Source organism: Branchiostoma lanceolatum, chromosome 13, assembly GCF_035083965.1.
Source record: "Branchiostoma lanceolatum isolate klBraLanc5 chromosome 13, klBraLanc5.hap2, whole genome shotgun sequence".
NCBI lineage: Eukaryota > Metazoa > Chordata > Leptocardii > Amphioxiformes > Branchiostomatidae > Branchiostoma > Branchiostoma lanceolatum.
The window spans coordinates 10,645,216-10,664,500 of record NC_089734.1 but is presented as its reverse complement, the minus strand read 5'-3'; the positions used below and the strand labels follow the sequence as shown (position 1 = coordinate 10,664,500).

At 39.5% G+C, this 19,285-nt stretch overlaps 1 protein-coding gene across 5 annotated transcripts in view; it reads left to right on the top strand.

The window, feature by feature from the left end:
• The first annotated feature begins 1,287 nt into the window (after positions 1-1,287).
• Positions 1,288-19,285, top strand: part of LOC136447855 (polycystin-1-like protein 1) — a 63,500-nt gene continuing 45,502 nt past the window's right edge. For all 5 annotated transcript variants that reach the window (XM_066446965.1, XM_066446968.1, XM_066446966.1 and 2 more), the window contains exons 1-2: positions 1,288-1,457; positions 10,766-10,886. In XM_066446965.1, the coding sequence (XP_066303062.1) occupies positions 1,370-1,457; positions 10,766-10,886 (209 nt within the window). In that variant the 5' untranslated portion in view covers positions 1,288-1,369. The remainder of the gene's footprint in view (positions 1,458-10,765; positions 10,887-19,285) is intronic.

The window sequence follows — 19,285 nt, the reverse complement described above, 5'->3', positions numbered from 1 at the left end:
TACGAGTTGAAGACTAAAAACTATCAGGAAATGCCTTGTCTGAGTGCTGCCCAAGACTACCAGTAGTACCTTTCGGACTCCGACAGATAGAATCGCAATTCTTAGAGGAGCGCTCAACTGTAGCTCAGACTGGATCGCTAAACCCTTTATAGTGACATCAGTAATGAACTTGTCACCGTGCACGTGCTCACACACCCCAAATCTAGTTAATAACCTTCTAGGATCTTCTATAGGCCTAGAAACGCTTTCCCCTGGCATCAGAACCTGGCCAATATCATATGTTGAATTCGAAAATCGCGAATCAGCGCTCCCTCAGACGCCGGCGTGAAGGCCTGCAAATGAGGCTACCAAAAAGTCTGAAACATTCTATAAATCACTGTATTAAACATAGCGCCGATCATGGCCATTCAACTAACCGAAACTTATCTAAGTACAAAACTTTCAGTTCTACAACTTGTTTTACAACTTTAAAGGCCCACTATGTAGGATATTGGCGTGAAAATATTCTTGTGAACAAATCTTAATGTTAATGGCAGGTACTTGTTGATAAAGCTTGCTATGCAAAGAAACAGTAGGAAAATCTACTTTCTGTATTGGCCTAAAACTACATAGTGGGTCTTTAATACAATTCAGCGGTGGCGACTATATGAACCGACTCAACGCTGATCACTGTTTCGACTCGGACTTCGATACCTTGATATGATGTGTGGCATTACATGTACCGTTGATACATTTGTTCAATGCATTTAGAACTGAAGAAAGCAGAACGCGAAAAAAATCATATGGGAAATTGGGAATGGAATTGTTTCAGGTGATCTCTCCTCCACCCCTACACAAATATCACCTGTCAAATGTGTTGAATGTTACTAGAGCCACTGAGTTGATGAGAGCTTGCTGTAAAAAGTATTGTACATTGAGCAATTAAATGTTATATATCTGTCGCTCTGTGCATATGAGCACGTGGGCGCCTACAAACCTCTTGATGGGTTAACCCCGAGTTGACGCCTTTTATGAGCGATTTATCAACGTAAAATCATCAAAAAGTGATTTTTCATCCATCCTGACTTGTACTATAACTTCTGATATTCATCCGCCAAATCAATTGCTCAAAACGATGACCCTACGCCCAATTTGTTGTAATAGAGTTCCTCTTTTGAATGAAAATAGCATTTCAAAAATAATAGACCTTGTTTGGGTGCTTTTGGGCCGATTTAAACGCTTTCATGTGGGACATTCCAGTTTGGGACAAAATAGTGCGGAGTGGTCCGGCGGAAGAGCCCGGCTAATGAGTCAGTGGTGGGGTTATTAATGGCCGCCGTGAGACCTGAAGTAGGGACAGACTTTCAAATGTGTCGAGAAACGAGATGAAATGGCGCCTATAGAGCCCCGTCCGGGGGTTTCTCGCCGATTCTGGATCATCGGAGTCCTTCTCCTTCTTTGTGGGTGCCGTGTATCAGGTATGTGGGCGAGATTTCTCGTTATTAGCGCGGTCTAACTCATGTAGCGTGCAACTGGTGGTGAAATCTTGTGAGTTGTTGATGTCCCGTTTGAACTCACAGCTGTACAGTCGTATTAGAGGCTTCAAACGACGATATATCCTCCAACTTTCCTTTAAGTCTTCATCCTTAAAACTCAAGACTTACCAACATATCGTCTACGTGTACATGAGCTTGAAATGCATTTATTTTTCAAAGCATATGGATTTTAATCGTGCTCAGATTTGGAGTTCTGCACGGGGAGGGGGGCAACCATACACCACAGCTGGGGGATAGCTTTCGGCAAGTTTCACTGCGGAAAACTACCGACGAAAAGAGTGAAATCTAGCTTGTTTTTAACTCAATTCTACTGCTATTATTTCGCTCTGACGTTTCTTTAGAATTTTCTTTGTTGGGAAGTTGTTAGACGTGTTGTTAGACGGCCTAGTCCGGAGCTTATCCAATCCTTGACCCCTCCTCGTACGGAGCGAACCCCGCCGGCTATTGTTTATGTTTCCGACCGCAGAAACTTGTCCTTCCCCGCGCACGTTTCTCACGACGCTTCCCTAAATCTATTCCTATGAAGCAACGAGGCTTTCATGCTTAAAATTAGGTCATATTTTGGAAAAAAAGTCATAATTTTGTGGAAATATTCTCGTTGGCTACACGCCACGGCATACCGCATTCCCTCAAGCCCCTTGAGTTACCTAGTGCAAAAATTATGTCTTTGGCAAAACTAAGTTCATACATTGTTTATTGTCTTTAAACAACTGTGGAAGTTGTGCAGCTGTATCTCAAAGTTGTAAAATTAGGCAATTAAAAGTTGTCATTTTACAGTTTTTTTGTATCAGCGAATTGGTCTTGAAATGTTGCAAATTTATGGTGTAGTGTTTCGTATGGTGAAAATTAGGCAAGAGCCCCTCAAGGTATTTTTGCTGGTTTTCTTTGAATTTCTATTTAGTATGTTACAAAGCAAGAAATCTCTCATACAAATTCCCTGTAGAAAACATCATACTGTAAATCATAAAGGAAATTTGGAAAAAGAAAAGGTTCAAGTAGCAAAAAATATGGGCCAGAGCTCCCAACATTTCTTTCACTTCAGGTCGGATGAAAAACATGATAGATATGGGGTAGTGTATGTGATGGTGCTTGTGTGAGCAATTCTATAGAAAGTAAAGTGGTATTGTCCCCCTGACCCATTTACCAATAGCCCAGCTAATTTGTCCCTAGGGCCTTCTTACTTAGCTGTAGTTATGTATGTTACCTGGCTTGTAATTGTACCAGGTAACAAAGGGATACGATTCCCTCTTTACCTGGGACAAACAGGTCTATTGTTCCAGCAATTAATGACCAGGGAGAGCCATTTTCCTTCTTCCCAACAAAAACATATTGTCGTTTCTAAGGTCAGATCTTGCAGCAACTCTGTCTGTGATGTTAATTTGTGAGGTGGGTAAGGGTTGGTGTTTTTTTACCACCTCAAAAAATGATAGCGATCTCAAAAAAGCATACATAAGAGAGGAGAAAGGAGAGCAGTTTGGTAGGCTGCTGAGTTAGATTAGATTAGTTGGTGAGGATAAACTGTTACGTTACCTTTGTGAATTGTAAGTGTGGTGTGAAATGCTTGGGAACAAACTGTGAAGTACACGTCAATCTGCTCAAGCTGAAAAAAACACTGATTGTTAGGGAAATTCCTTTGAGCTTGGCTAAGGAAAAATGTGAAATATGTAGGGTCTCCAAGGTGTGCACATTACATTTAGGTATTATTTACCTGCTTGGGGGGTTCTTTTCAGTAGTTATGAACCTTGATGACATTTGCGTTTGAAGATTTACTCTATCTTTTCCCCATAATTGGAAAATTGTTTCAAGGCCAAGTACTTTATACAAAAGAGATGACAAGAATGGACAAGATTTGACCCATGTCCGAAAGCAGAAATGGTGTCTTCAATTGTTTTTCAAGCACTTTTGTTGCCAAATTAGCATTCTGGTGGTTTTTAGATTTACGCTCTAACATTTTATGCAGGATTGCAAGAAAAAAATATGACCGTTGCTTAGAAAAGAATTCAAAGTCACATAGGATAATTGGTAACAGAATAGACCACCAGTTTGTGAAAGTGTAATGCCTTGTGATCATAAGTTAATTCTGTATATTCACAGCAGAATTTCGTATGGCTACATCCGCATAACCTTCTGATCAAACTCTAGCGGAGATTATTTTTCTTTTCCACGAGGCAGACAGAATACATGTTTGTATTTCCTGCCAGTAGTGTTCTCAAGATGTCTTGTAAGCTGGAGTATGTGTTTGGGGTGGATCCAAGTGAGTAACATGATCTGCCATTGGCCTGATCCTTACAAAGGTGTACATGGGGGCTGAATGGGGAGGGCAGGAGAGGGGGTGGAGGGGTTTTGTACAGTTTCGTGTTCCTTGAGTGTTGCATGGGGTATAATGTTACTGTGTAGTGTATGGGGAGGTGGTTTTGGTAAAGTTGGGGGAATGCTGGCTAGGTGTGAATTTGCCCGGGTTTGCTTCCAAAACTAGACTAGAGCATTTATTCTATGGTAAAACTAAAAAGTATGAAAGTTCTGCGACACAGAAAAAAATGATCTTTTTCTCTTGTGAACTAGAATCACCTTGATACTGAGAGTTATAACAGGAAATGTATGCCTTAGTTGGAACGTATTTTACATAGAATTACAAATCTGACTGTTAAATTCAAGACAAATTATAGGCCATGGATCTAAGGGAAGTAGTATACTGTTTTTCAACAGTTCTTTTCAAGGTTGAACAGTTACTGAGTTTGCTGTTATTTTATTCTTAGTAACAATACAGCATAATTTTTCTTTAATCACATAATCATCTTTTGTGAAAGTGTCAAGAACTATAGTGTCCTTTTGCCACTTTAGCACATTAGACTCCTGTAAAAGTATTTTATTTTCGTTTCAAAGGCTTCAATGGAAGTTTATGTATTTAGCTGTATCTTCTTGCCCCCTATCATTAGATTAATGGCGGTTGTTTTCTGACCCCAATTAATAGTGTTACTCCAAATTGAATCTGTGCTCAGAAGAACGCCAAAACTTCAAAGCCTAAAGCTGCGTGCCCCACCCTGCAATGTTTGGTAAGATTTGAAGAGCACCTTGGTGACAATGCAAGGATTTTCCACCGTCCTTAAGACACGTCACAGGTAACTGCCAGGTACGGAATACCTCATTCTCCTCACGTGGAGGTGAAACAAAACCTGTAGGGGTACGTGGAGAGGAACTCATTTGCATAACCTTTTAATCCCAGCATACAACAGATTATTGTCGCTCCATTGATGGTGCGACTGAACGGCTGCACTAGAACAGGTGTAGGAAAGAGTAGATTAGTTCCTGGGTGTCATTATTTGTATCATTTTCTTACTAGTATTTGATTGATTGATGATTGATTGATTGATAACTCATAATCATCTATATTATCATTTCATAAAACTCACACAAATTTGGTCTCTTCAAGGACTCTTGTAATCAGCGCACATGATAACTTGTTATGCAGAGCTGTCTCCAGGATCTGTCCCTCCATCCCGGAAAGAAAATTTGCTTGTTTGGACGGACAAAAATGTCACCCATCCTTCCAAAAATCTGAACTTCATGACATGAAATTGATGAAAGTGTATTCGCTTTAGCTTAAAATAACAATGAAAATCAACAACATGGGATCTAAACAAGGAGTAGGAAAGAAAAAAAATTCAAAGCTTTAGACAGCCCTGGTGTTATGTAATACATCTAGTAATCAATGATACCATGACAATCAATGAATGCGGTTATGTAAGAAAAAAACAACAGGTACATGTAAGTAGAGCAGAATGAGGAGATAGTGCAATGTACTGTTGGGATCATGTTAGCCAGGATAAGTTTTCTGGGGAAGGGCACAGGAAGTACTAAATTACCTTTCCAACTAAACTGACAGCAAGAATTTCTTACCAATGTTGAAAAGATAAATGAACTGCTTTTTGAGTGTGTGCAGGGAAGAGAAGGTTTATTTTTTGGAACACAGTAAATGAAATGCAGAATGTAATAACACAGGTCTTTGCAAAATAGTAGAGCCTAGAGGTAATTTTGCCGGCAAATTTATTTACAGCCCTCTGATAGTAACTATTCTTGGTTCTCCCATCGTCGTAGTTAATTAACACACTAGTTTAGTTAGTCAACACACTAGTTTAGTTAGTTAACACACTAGTTTAGTTAGTTAACACACTAGTTTAGTTAGTTGCATCACATTACAAAGGAAGTTTTGCCACTTACCGTAAACACACTAGTTTAGTTAGTTACATCACAGAACAAATGAAGTTATGCCAATCATAGAATGTCAGAATGAAATTATTTTCCTCTTGTGTCAGCAATATGAGTGAAAAGACCACCAGGCTAGACAATCCCTGAAGAAACATCTGCTCCATTGTTAAACAAACACTGCTCTATCAGATGAAAGTTTCTGCCCCGACCTTGAAATATGTGACTTTATCTCAAGGTCAACATGTCATACCCAAAAGTAAACCTGCAGCTTATCATATGGAAAAGCTGTCATTACAAATGCCACACTGTGTATGTTAGTAACACAGATGTTGTTGGTCTGTTCTACACATTTGTGGTTAGAAAAAAGGCTTATATACTTATAATTATAACATGGAATGAGTGTAAACTTGCATGTAATGCATTATCATTCATCATGTTTTACTCAAATAAACTTGATAAACTTTAAGATAATAGTTTGTACATATGTTAAAAGATTTTTAAAAAGCTTGCACTTAGAAATGATGAGAAAATTAAAGAAAAGAAACAACATAAGAAATATGTAATGTACAAAAAGTACAGAGGAACGAAAGATGAAAAGAAGGCTAAAAGAAAGGATGAAAAAAATTGAAAGTAGTGGAGCTAGATGTTTGTGGTAGGCAGTACCAAGAACACTCCTAAGCCTATCCCTTTCTTCAAGCAAAAGAGAAATGTTTAAGAAAGACGCTTGGATTCTATAGATGCTGATTTACAATGTATGTAGACTCCAGATTTATTCTGTGTGCACTTCGACTGCATTGTTCCCTCTGCACGATTCCTTAGCCCTGTCGTAAGGGATACAGACAGATATTTGTAACTCTGTGTTTGTGAGGTCTTCGTTTCCATGACTTGGTGGTAAAATGTAAGCGGCAAACAAAAAAGAAGCTTCTGAAATCATTTCACCCTGACACAAGGGCTTTTTTCCCAACAATCGAGCTTTGTGCTGGATATCATTCTGCGATTGTTGTCATATGAACTGTCCATTGTGCCTATCTGATAATGGGAGGATGGTGGGTAAATATTTCTTCCAGGGGTTGCCATGACTACAAGGAAATTTTGAGAGTGAAGGTCTTTCCTCTCTGTATATCTTTTGAAGTTACCTGATATATATTACTGCCCTGTTCAATACTGATTACTGTAAGTTATAATGCTTAGGAGAGAAACTTTATTAAAAAGTAGCTCTCAGTCTCATGATCATTCAGTTGATAAATTGTTATTTGTCATCTTGTAGCTAGAAGTTTAACATGTAAGTGAAAAAAAGGTTGGATCATCTTAAGACTTAGAGTCATCATGGAAATCTAAACTTTTGAAACTTTATTCTGTACATTATTTGCATATTTCAAATGCACAAGTTAAAGTTTGTGACAGACTACAGTTATATTTTCATACACAAATGTACAGGGAATATGTTTCGCTTTGGACCGTTTAGCCATAGCCAATGCTGTGCAGTGTAGGTTTCATGCGATTTAAGATTTTACCATGGTCAATATTGTCAGATGGAAGCCATATGAATATGTACATCATAATTTGCCTCAAATAAGATTCAAAATCCCCATAGCACGAGATGACTAATAGAAAGTGATGGGAGTTCAACAGTGTGACAGCTAACTTCATTCTCGCATGTCACTGTTACCCAAACTACAGGGTTAATGATTATAGTATGTTTTATTTCATGGACATCTGAAGCCTCCAAGCTACTAGTAACCTTTGGACTTCTAATTTCTGTACTAGGGACTCCAGACAGTAAAAGTATTTACTTAAACCTCGTGGCTTGCTTCTTTGGCAGTACAAGAATTCTCTTACAGTCTTGCGTGTGCAGCAAGACCTTGAGACCATAAACAAAGGAATAAAGTTTGTATGGACCGATGGTATGTGGAGTGTTCAGTATTGCTGCACCTGTCTGTCCAAGGGTCTTGAAGGACCAACCTGTCCATAGAAGTCTTGGTACAGAAGAGCACTTGTGTCGAGGAGTGTTTGTGAGGTCCCCGTATCCAAGGAGATTCTAAGACATGTACCCCCTGGAGAAAAGCCTCACAAGACTTGTCAAAGATGTGATGGACTGTTTTGTTTGACAGCATAGTTGGCATATTGTTCGCCAAAAATCATCATAACAATAAGGGAAGATTTTCAATAAAGTCTTGTTCTTTTGGCTGTCTTTGCATTGTGCCATTGATTCGGTCTAAGGAACAAAGACTTTGACTTTGTTTCTCAGGCTTTTTTTAAAAATTAAAGTTTGCAGGATTGTTCTTTGTTCCAAATGCTTGTCCATAAAATACTTATTCATACGCGTATTAGGATAGCACTGCACCCAGATAAGTAAATTTTCCCATTCTAGAAGAAAGGTAAAATCGTGTGGAATAATACATCACTGTTCAGTGGGACTGAAACTTTTTTGCTTCAACAAACTTACATAAGTGTGTAGGTTCCCTTACTTTGTAACCAACCAGAGCAAAATTCTGGCCCTTCCATGCATTGTCCTCGCAAAGTTTTCCCTTTTCAAGAGCTTCCCAAAGACTCAAGTACAGTTGTCTCAGTAAAAGTGCTGGAACTGGAAAAAAGCCAGAGTCCTTATGATAGATTCTTTGAGCTGCCTATGGCAGCAGGCAACTATGAGACCATATAGACATAGAAAAACATGTCGAGAAGTCAATGTAACTGTCTTGGTGTCAAACATAGCAGGGATCGGAACTGACAGTGGACCTTGTCATGCTCGGAATCAGTTACCATGGAAACGTGGTCACCAGGTGACAACCAAAGCCAAACATTTGGACATGTGTACTCCCTGTATCAGCTCAAAGGGCCGTTTCTTACGGAAGAGAAAGGCCGCATTTATTCCTCACTTTTTGTGGGGTGGAGGGGTTGACACGGTTTGTTCGCGACCACAATGCCATCATGGCAGCAGCTGTCAAAGTTACGCCGCTGTACTGAGAGGTTAATAATGCCTTTTGTACCAACGATTACAGTCGCAGGCCTATTTGTGACAACCTTGAGTGTATTATTGATTGAATTAATACAGCTAGTCTAGCCAGTTTCTGACTTTTCATACCCGAGCAACAAAAGACTGGATTGAAAAGGTTTGAAATCGGGACTGACAAGTATTGAAAGTGTTTATGCTGTAGTTGCATGCTGTTAATGCAGCGCACCAATAAATCATTCTTTTAGTAGTCAGGTACGTCTCAATTGATTAAAGCACAGTGCGTATAGTTTTTACGTATGCGTATATTTACCCCTTACATGCTCAAAGCAATTGCTATTTTAAATTGTGCATTGTACTCATAATAATACTGACTACGTAGTTTTAATGTTTATATATATATAGCATGATTGAAAATACTGTAAATTTAGAAATATTCGCAGTGGTTTTGTGTTTACAGTTTTCAAGATGAGTCTCGCCGCTGAGTTAATGTGCTGTCCTGTATTGCGTGCTACTATGGCTGTTCCAAGTTTTAACTGCACATTTAGAATACTGCAATACTGTCAACAAAAGTACAAGTTGTTTTTGTGTAGTAACAGCAGCAAGCTGTAACAATGTGTACGTGATTTGTGTACGATGACATGAACGGAACTGAAGTATTGTGGTTATTCTTGGCTATTGGTTCTTCTTGGGTTAACACACCTGGCTCACAAGCACTGTTCGACCACACTCCAATCCTGTACTCCTCTACGAACAAAGCGGGCTAAATCTACAATATGCTGCTTGCAACAACACCCTGCGCCAAGCCCTTTCACAGCTGTGCACCTCTGTAACCACTTGAAAAGCCTGAAGATTTTAGAGCAACAGCTCTAAGATCTGGCTGTATGTGACATTGTCAAAACAGGGTCACGCTGCAAAAACATTTTTGAAAGTTAATCCTGCTAACATATATGTAGAGAGGGGAAGATTACTTGTTGGACGTGATCTTCCTAAAAATTGTTATTGTGGACTGGATCTGTGGTAGAAAGAGAGCATTATTACACTTCTTGCTTAAAGTGAAAGATGTTTTGTATTGCTCTCATACTCAAGACCAACTTGTAGCAATTGCTGTTTTATTCAATAGGACTGTAAATACACTGTGTATGGTTACTAAGAAGTTAGGGCTTTTGTCTTCACATGTGCTGTCCTAAATGCTAAAAGAACCAATTAACAAATAATATTTGTCGTACTAAAAGTTGTGTTTCAATATTCGTCACTGTATGGATACCTTATCAAACCAAATGTGGGCTGGTAGACAATGAAGAATGCTAATTAGCAAGGAAATTGCTATGGGGAGGATAATTGTATGGGTAAGGTATGCTATTTTGTGCTCCCTAACATTTTTGACATTGCTGAGTGATTCGTGTGAATAGGCATTGCCTGGAGGTAGTAGTAAATTATGATGTGTTCAATACTAACTACAGCTAGAGTGGAAAAGCCGCAATGGCTATGATAGCACTTGCCTTCCTAATTAGAACAAGGGTTGCGCAACATTGACAGCGAAAAATACCCTGATGCTATTGTACTTGGATTATTAGTATTATATGATTAACTTGGCAATTCCTTAATGTGCTTCTTTTCGTTAACAGCACCCTTCATAACAAACAGACATAATCCTTGGCAAAACATGTCATTTTGTTTCTTGTCATTATCTACTTGAGACCTATCGAGTAGCACTAAGCTTGTTCATAAACATAACAATCACTAGCTCAGGAAAAGTCTAGAAGCAAGATCAAAGATTGATCAAAATAAAGAAATAACTGAAAATGATATTTCTTCTTAGCCTTAAATCAAAGCATTTTATTGATGATTTGTTTTTTTCTTCTATTTGAACATTCAAACTGTACATCTGTACAGTCTTACAGAGACTTTATACATAGTTCGCTGAAATGCAAGGTTGACAATACATTACAGTGGACTCATGCACAATACGGATAGCTAAGACAAATTTTGCTCTATATCATCTGTATAGTCATCAAGTCTTTATTGATTTGAGTGATGCAATTCTTATGATTTCAACGTTTTGTATTTTCAGTGGCTGACTGGTACCAGGGTTGTTACCGGGATGATACTGTGTATCCAGCCTTCCAGATCCAGCCGGGAGACTGTGATCACGTCACCCCAGCTGGCTGCAGCAGAGCCTGTTATAGGCTAGGGTAAGGACGTGTTGTTGTATTTTAACTGTTTTTGTCACTGTTTTAAATTGTACATTGGATTAGCCTGGATGCCAGACTCCCGATCTCTATGATACTACATATCTATCATGTTTCTCAGGGTCTATTGTGGAATTTCCATGGGACATGTTGGCCCTGGAGCCTAGCTAGGAGCTGGCATCTGAAGGCCCTGGAAAAGTCTGGTATTCAGGCTAACATGTTTAACTTATACTTTAAGACTGAAACTTTAGTGAAAGCTGTTTCTATATGTTAAGGTCAGTTTCAAGCATGCTATAGAATACATATAATGATATGTATGTAAATATATAACATGGAATACAACTTTGTTTTCAACTCATTTTTTTGGATAACCTTATCACCTAACATATGAAAGCAAGCAAGCAATATACTCTTGAAAAAAGCTAGCTACTTGTTGACTTTGACCGACCATTGCCCAAAATCTAACTCTGAAATACACCCCCTTCTCTCAGGCCCTGAGTCAGGGGCGTGTAAGTTGCTTTTCAAATACACTTTGTGGGTCTTTCTGTACCTGACAGAGCTAAAAGTCACCTGAGAAAAGGTCAAAAGGTCAGAAGGTGACCCAAAAGCGAAGGCCCGGAAAAGCCGGCGATAGTAGCCAAGCAACGAGTCATAAAATTAGATCTAATGACGTACAAGTAGTCCTGTAAAGTCTTGTAATCTACAAATGTGTCGACCCAGAAAAGTGGGATTGGATAACGTTGACGTGAAAGCCTTTCTGTCTTTGTCATTGTTTCATATCGCCATGGATCATATCTGAGCAGTGCAAATAGTCTCAATGGCAGTGCACACAGTAACGCTGGGATGTGGATTCCATAGAAATGCATTCGATTCCTATCTGAACCTTTGTGTACTTAATGAGATAAAACTTTAACTGCTATAATCGGGCAGTGTTACATGTACATGTTTTGTACAGATAATTGAATTTGTAGGAAGTACTGTACTGTGCTATCTGGAAAGAAGATTTTGCTTAGGTGACTTGCAAGAGCATTCAAACATTATCAATGTTTAGACTTATGAGCTATTATAAAGACGGTTACTCACTTATCTTTACTGTGTATTCTCACCTACTAAGGTACTTTTAGATCATGTTATTTACCGACGTCGCAAATGTGCTTCAGTTCACTCTAAGGTTTAAACATGAAGGTGAAGGACTCTTAGAATGTCGTCCTATTTATAGGTCATATATTTTATGGTAGGTCAGTGAAAGTACTGAAGTTTGTTGCCAGCTGTTTTTATTACGGCTGAATAGGTTTATGATGTCATTCTACACTTTCAGAAGGTTGTATGATTTTATGAAAAGGACTATTTTTCACCAGCGGTAAAATGAAAGCATAAAAGGGCACATGAGCTATTGTTAAAATTTTGCTGAGGGTGGGCGAAACACCTAACATGTTAACCCTTTGTTGAGTAATTGTACCTGGACTATTGTACCGGAACTGTGTCGTAAAAACGTCACTCATGTGTGATAGATTGGGTAACTGACCAATAACTTCTGTGTGTGTGAGGAAGAATTAGCACCAAATGATGTTTGACCTGCAAAAAAGTGGTTGAAAGGAATGTTGGGAGCTTTGTTCGGTGGCCTTTTGAATGGCTTGTTTCAGGGGATCATAGGTCAGAGTTCATTCTAGGCTTAAGTTATAGAACCAGCTTGTTGTTATGCATTGGGACAAAGAATCCAGAAGATTTTGAACACTTTGGAAAAGCTATTTAGAGCAAGATTATACAGTAAACAAAATGATACAGTCTTTGAAGATTTTGAACAATTCTTTGCGATGGAATATTGGCAAGATATCTCCTTTCATACTTATTTGTTGTAGAATTGTTCAATCATACATGTACTCAACAACTATTTGAATATGTCACATCATAAGAAAAGTAAAGTCCTCCCACACCAGACGGTGCATAGGGTGGCGTCCATCTCCGTTTCAGTAGTCCTTGGGCCACACAACTTTGTGCAATGACTACAGCGTAGTCATCTGGCAAAAAAAAAAAAGTGTTTGAAAGCTTTAGAACTGCATAATCTCTTGGCCTTTGAGGTTGAGGCAATTGTACCAAAATACAGGTAAAATATAAACTCTCTTCAGTTTTGTAGGTAGGAAACAACATATCTTATTCCTGGTTGATCTTCTACAAGGCACTAATGAGTATATGGTAAACAGTATGTCACCTTGTATATGATGTATGGTTCCCATCTTTCAACAGGTTTACAGAAGTATGAGGAATGCTCCATAATGAGCTGCAGGGTTCAGATAGGATTTCTGTGTGCCATATGGGCCTGCACATAAATCTGTTCATATGTCCAGTCAACTGTCATGTAGTCATTTTTCACACACATGCAGGTCTGCACTAGGCCCTCTGGGTATTCCCTGGTCATCTCCAAGCAGATGTTCTGGAGGCTAAATCGTTGGCTTGAACATTAGCCCTTGGGATCCAAGGAAAAACTAGTTAGAGATATATACAATACAGTGCCTCTTTACTGATGTGGAAGTCTGTTGATTGTTGTTCAGCAGCTGTTACCTGATATGTATGTATAATCAGCCAATGTACACACTTGCACACCCTTCTAACCATACTCCAAATGGATTTGCCACACATGTTAACTACAGGGACAGGACAGGAGTTTCCACCCTTTTGCCTTGGGAGGGGAAAAGAGGTTTTCAAGATGTCTTACGTTTGCTACTGAATCAATTTTGTAGTGGATAAGTGTGGTGTCAAGAATTTGTTATATGAGGTGAGCTGTGAGAAATTAAAAATACCACAAACACATCTCAAGATTTACAGTACAGTGATTCTTTTTTTTTGAAAAATCAAATTTAAAAGTTGTCCCATTCATTGGAAGGGTGAGATTCTTTGCTTGAACTTTTCTTACCACTAAATACCAGTATAATGGTACTTGAAATTGCCAAGAAATTGTCTTAAAGACAGACAGTAAAATGTCTGCTTATATGTTTAGTATACAATAGTCTATACAGAGCAGTATCTAGTAAGTAAGTCAGTAAGTCATATAGAGCAGACATGTCACCAACTCCATTCTTGGAAACCTGCTAGACCAAGGCTAGACTTACTCTCCAAGCAGAGGTCGAATGGGCAGATCGTCACCGTTTTATCATATGCCGTTTTTTTTGTCGCTAGCCCATTCTATTCTCTGCTTGGAGAGTAGACGTGATTACATTAGTACAGAAATCTTGTCACAGGAAGGTGCTGTCATCTGTCTCCTGTCATCCTCATCTGTAAGATATTAATATTTGGTGTCTGGAATGTTAATTGAGCCAGAGACAGCCATGTGGCCACTAATCTGCAGACATCTCTCCATTGGTATGGTTGGTGTCTAGCAATGCATGAAAAAATGCAGAAAAGATGGCAGAAAAATGTGTGATCAAAAAGTAACATAATTACATTCAATGAAAGGAAAGTTAATAAGTACTCAGAAAATGTGTAACAGTGTGGTTCAAGCGCCACTTACTGACCAGTTCAACTGGTCCATAATTCCATAAAGCAACTTACAATTAGATCTATAGTATGAATTTTATTCTATTAGTACATGTAATCAAATCCTTTATCAAGGCTGAATTGCCAACTTGAGTAAGGGGAGACAAGTTTAAGAATATGTTGATTATGAAAAGAATGTCACCTTTCAATTTTAGAGGCACCTGTTTGGTAAGGCTATGTAGATATACTTTCATCATTCTTTTTTTTGAGATTGTTGAAGGCACTGGTTAAACATCAATCTGTGTCTAGCAGCAAATCGAAAAATCTGTTGACACTTTCATCATTGTTATATGTCTAATGTATTCATCAACATCCTTTTTTCTAGGAAACTTCTTATCGTTCCTTTTCTTTCTTGGAAACTTCTTATCATTTGCGGAAACAGAGGTGGATGGATACTTGAACTTGCATTTCAATGATTTGAAATCAGATCCTTGGTAGACTTGCTATTCTGGTTGAAGTTGCTGATGTCAAGGTTTAGAATCCCTCAGCCTCCCAGTTTGAGATACCCTGGCAGACCAGACCCCATGTGTGATTCAGCACGATCACCCACTGCACACACCTGAAATTTACCATCCCCCCTATCCCACCGTCCCCCCTATCAGCGGGTAGCCAGGGGGCATGCCTCACACCGAAGCAGATAGTGGGGGCCGGCGGGATAGTGAGGCTCGGTGTGCGTGCGGTGGGCGATCACACTGAATCACAGGGTCTGGCCTCCCAGGGTAAGTTTGAGGGTCAGGTAACATGTAGATGTGCTGCTGCCATGTCTCTTACACCGTGATTTCAGGGTGATTTGTACAAATGTCACAGGTTGCACTTGGAGCATCTTAGGTCATGATTGGAGTCATCCACCCAATGGGGTCATATCTGTGCAGTAATACTCTCAGCTTTCCCACCAGACTCAAATGTTCATCTGATACTGTATAACCAGCACCACTGAGCCAGTGCTGAAAGTCCAAGAAATTCAGAGGGGACTGGAAAATTTGTGAATTTCTAACCCTCTAAAACGCATTTTAAGAGGCAAATTTCAACTTGAAACTTTGGAAAATCACGACGTTTTCTTTGATGCAACTCAGGAACTTCGCATTATAAGCGTATTGCTTGAGATGAATTAGTGTAATGCTTTTTCGGTAGCTTCGCTTTGGCTTGCATATGTAGCCAAGCATAGAGGGTCACCCCTACTCTTCTCGATAGGTGTGTTGGGTTCTTTCACATGCAGAGTTTGAGGCCCCGTTCATGATTCAAAAACTTAAAGGAAAACAGTTCAAACTGTTTCAGCAAAGGAAACCGTTTTACTTGTGAACATGAACGCTCCGTAACGGTTTCGTTCCGTTTTATTCTGAACCTCCTCTCGAGGTAGTCTACAACGGTTCAGAGTAAAACGGTTTCAAGGAATTGTCATCATGAATTCAAAAGTTTTACGGAACCGGTTCACATTGATGTTTATGACGTCGCACATTGAGGTATGTGTGGTCATAGTTTGCGGCGTCACTTGGGCTTTAGCGCGGGAAAGAGTGAAAGTTTTTGGCTGTCAATCCGAGATTTTCGGCCGCGTTTTTGAATTGTAACATCTTTCTACATGTATGGCCCCCAGTTCTAACAACTGGTCTAATGAGAAAAAGAGAGCCCTGATATCTATTTGGGGGGATCAGGAGGTCCAGAGGAAACTTGATGGCGTATATCGAAACCAGGAGGTGTACGTAGAAATTGCCAAGGGACGGAAGGAACGCGGCTTCAACAGTACAGCAGTTCAGTGCCGATCGAAGACACCTAAAGTACAACTGTTGGTTAGTGCATGGAAAAGTGAAAGTTTTAGCTGTCAATAGGATATTTCGGCTGCGTTTTTGAATAGTAAAATCGTGTTACGGCCGCCAACTCGAGGCGGTACGGGATCACAACATACTTTGCATAATATATGCAAATTCGATGTAAGCCGTTTTCAGCGAGGGGGATGCAAGTTTGCATCGCGGACACAAAACGTTTTGTTTCGGGAATATATCCGAAACGGTTCGAACCGTTTTATTATTTGAATCATGACATTGTATATGTAAGATGCCCCCTACACAGTTGAAATTATCCACCGCCAAAAAAAGATGTCTAAAGACCCCAAAGTGCCAGTATGTCTCTGTGACCTGAAGTTGAATTACATGACAGGGTGAAGTGTGTTTAGTCCTTGTTGGTGTCATGTTTATTTAACAATCTCCAGGCACATGGAAACAAAATGAAATGTTTACCCTAATACTGACAGATTTTATACCTGCCACAGGAAATATTGCAGCTGGCTGTAATCACTGTGGAATGTCTCATGTTTGTTTAAGCAGAAAAGATGACAGATTTATATACATTCCCCTGACCCTATGGTATATGGCATACTTCTTATATCAGTTCTGAACCCCAACCAGGTCAAGAGAAAATGATATCTTCAGACAGAGCACATTTTTCTTCTCTGCTGCCTTTGATTCTGATGGCCAAAGCTATATATCAATGATAAATGTATATATAGCACTTCTGTTTCTGATAACTTATTCCAAATTGTATGATTAACATTTGACAGTTCTGGAACAAGACTTTGATACAATCCAGGCACGATTGAAAAAATTGTGAACTGGAGTTCCACAATCTCATACCTTTGCCAAATGATGTTGTTACCCTCTACGACTGACATACTATTCTCATGTTTCTCATTGTTTCTGCATCTAATGGACTCTTTTGCCACCCAAATAGCACAAATGCTGTAAATGCAGAAATGTTCGCGATGGTTTTATGTTTGCGTTTTTCGCGGTAAGTTCTTTGTTGCGAAGTTAAAACCACCGAGAACATTTTTTGCCAGTGTTTCTGTAGCGCTACTACATGTATATATTCTTTCAAACTCAAGCCACAGCGAACACTCTATTTTCTCCCCACCACGAAATTAAAACCATTTACAGTATCATGAAGATCCATCCATAGCTTCTTGAGTTATGCTGTCTACAAACATACACACACATGCACACACACAAACAGATGGCATGAAAAACATAACCTTCTTGAAATTAGGTGAAATTGGGAGTCATATGTGTTAAACTGCTCCTGCCCCTTGAAGAAAAATAACAGCTGGATTGAATTTTTTAAATATCAGGATCGTTATCTCTCAGCTCATAACTCACCCAGACTGTTTCTATAAACATGTCATAACTTCCATCAATCTTGATGGAGAGAAAAGTGTAAACAGGTGCTCTGTTTTGAGGGAGGCGGAAGGCAAAGAAAATACCAGATCTGCACTCCTGGATTTTACTAGCCTGGAAGTCAAGACATTTTCCAGGGCTGAGCTCCAGGGCTAACATTCTCCCAACATCCCCTCTGATGAAGGCACATGGCTCAGGAACCTTTCTGATGGGCAGGCCAAATTTCCTTAGGCCAAGAAGCTTGCCTGTGTATGCCTAGCCTGGGGTCCAGTCTTTTTCAGCAGTTGCTACCCTTATAACACCAACGGGTAGCGATCGACTGTTGAGAGCGGACCAAAGCTAACAAGACTGAACTCCAGGCTAGCGCAAGCTCTGAAAACAGTCTGGTTTTCAGGCTGATATTTCACTAGTTCATTAGGAAAATGGGCAGTAGGATTATCCCGATTACTGTAAATTCCTCTTACAGTAAAGTTGATAGCAATTAATCTGGCGGTCTCTCGAAAACTATAAATATAAAACCATTGCAAATATTGTAAGATTTACAGTACTTGTCCCCTTGTAAACTGCTGAAGCAAGCCCTTTTTGTATGAAAGAAGTACAGTCAAACCTGCCCAAGGCGACCACCCGGCGGACCGAGCAAAATCTGTCGCGATGGACAGGTGGTCGCCATGAAGAGGATTCCACTAACATGTTTCCAGGTCGAGGTTTTCAAATACAGTACGTAAATGGATGGAAAATTATGTGAATTTAGACAGCATCTATTAGACAGAATTTAGAAAGATCCTACAAAAATTACATTTTCCGTTATCGTTGTATACCGCTACATCGTGTACAAATTTTCGTCATAATTTTGACTACAAAACAATTGCAGCGCCCTCCCGCATTCACACGTTACATTAAACATGTTAAATAGTACACACACACACGCACATCAAGTTTTAAGGCCTAAGACGAATCCCTAGAAAACACCTGCTGGCCCCAGCCTTTTTTGGGGCGCCGACCGCTGGATAAAAGGGGCAAAAAGTTTTCGATCTGACAACTAAAGATGAAAACGGAACGGTGTGATTTCGTCGCGCCGCGCGGCCAAGCTCCGTGCGACCGCATCGAAAGGTAATAGTCAGTGCAGCAGAACGCACAGCGTCCAATAAAGGTTTTTGAGATTCATGGAAATAAAAAGAAAATAAGAATATTAATTTTCATCAATAACTAGAGTATTCGTAAATGTTCATACATAGAAGCGTTGTGTTTTAGAAAGGTCAGCGGTACGCCAAATCCGGGCGGTGCCAAATCCAAGATGGCGTCCGGACCAAGGAACAACATTTCTCGCCCGATGTTTTGCCCGCCGCGAAGCCATTTTTCGGCGGAATTTAGTAAGACACAGACACATTTTTGTTGAAAATATAAGAAATAGATAGTAATTTCTGTGAAATCTGACTTTTTGACGCCATGCACTATGTATTCGTTTTGAAAATTGAGTTTAAACCGAACTGAGTTTGCGGTAAACTATAAGATAACGATAGGCACAACAACATCACAAACATTTGTCTTTACAATGTTTATAGGGGGAACGTTTTATTAAAACACTTCATGCAGGAATCGATGCTATAACATTGCTATTCCATATATTTTTGTCCTTATTTTTGTCCTTCAAAGTCTTGAAAACATTTCCGTGAAATCCGACAGCAAAATGATCCGATGTCACCACACGCT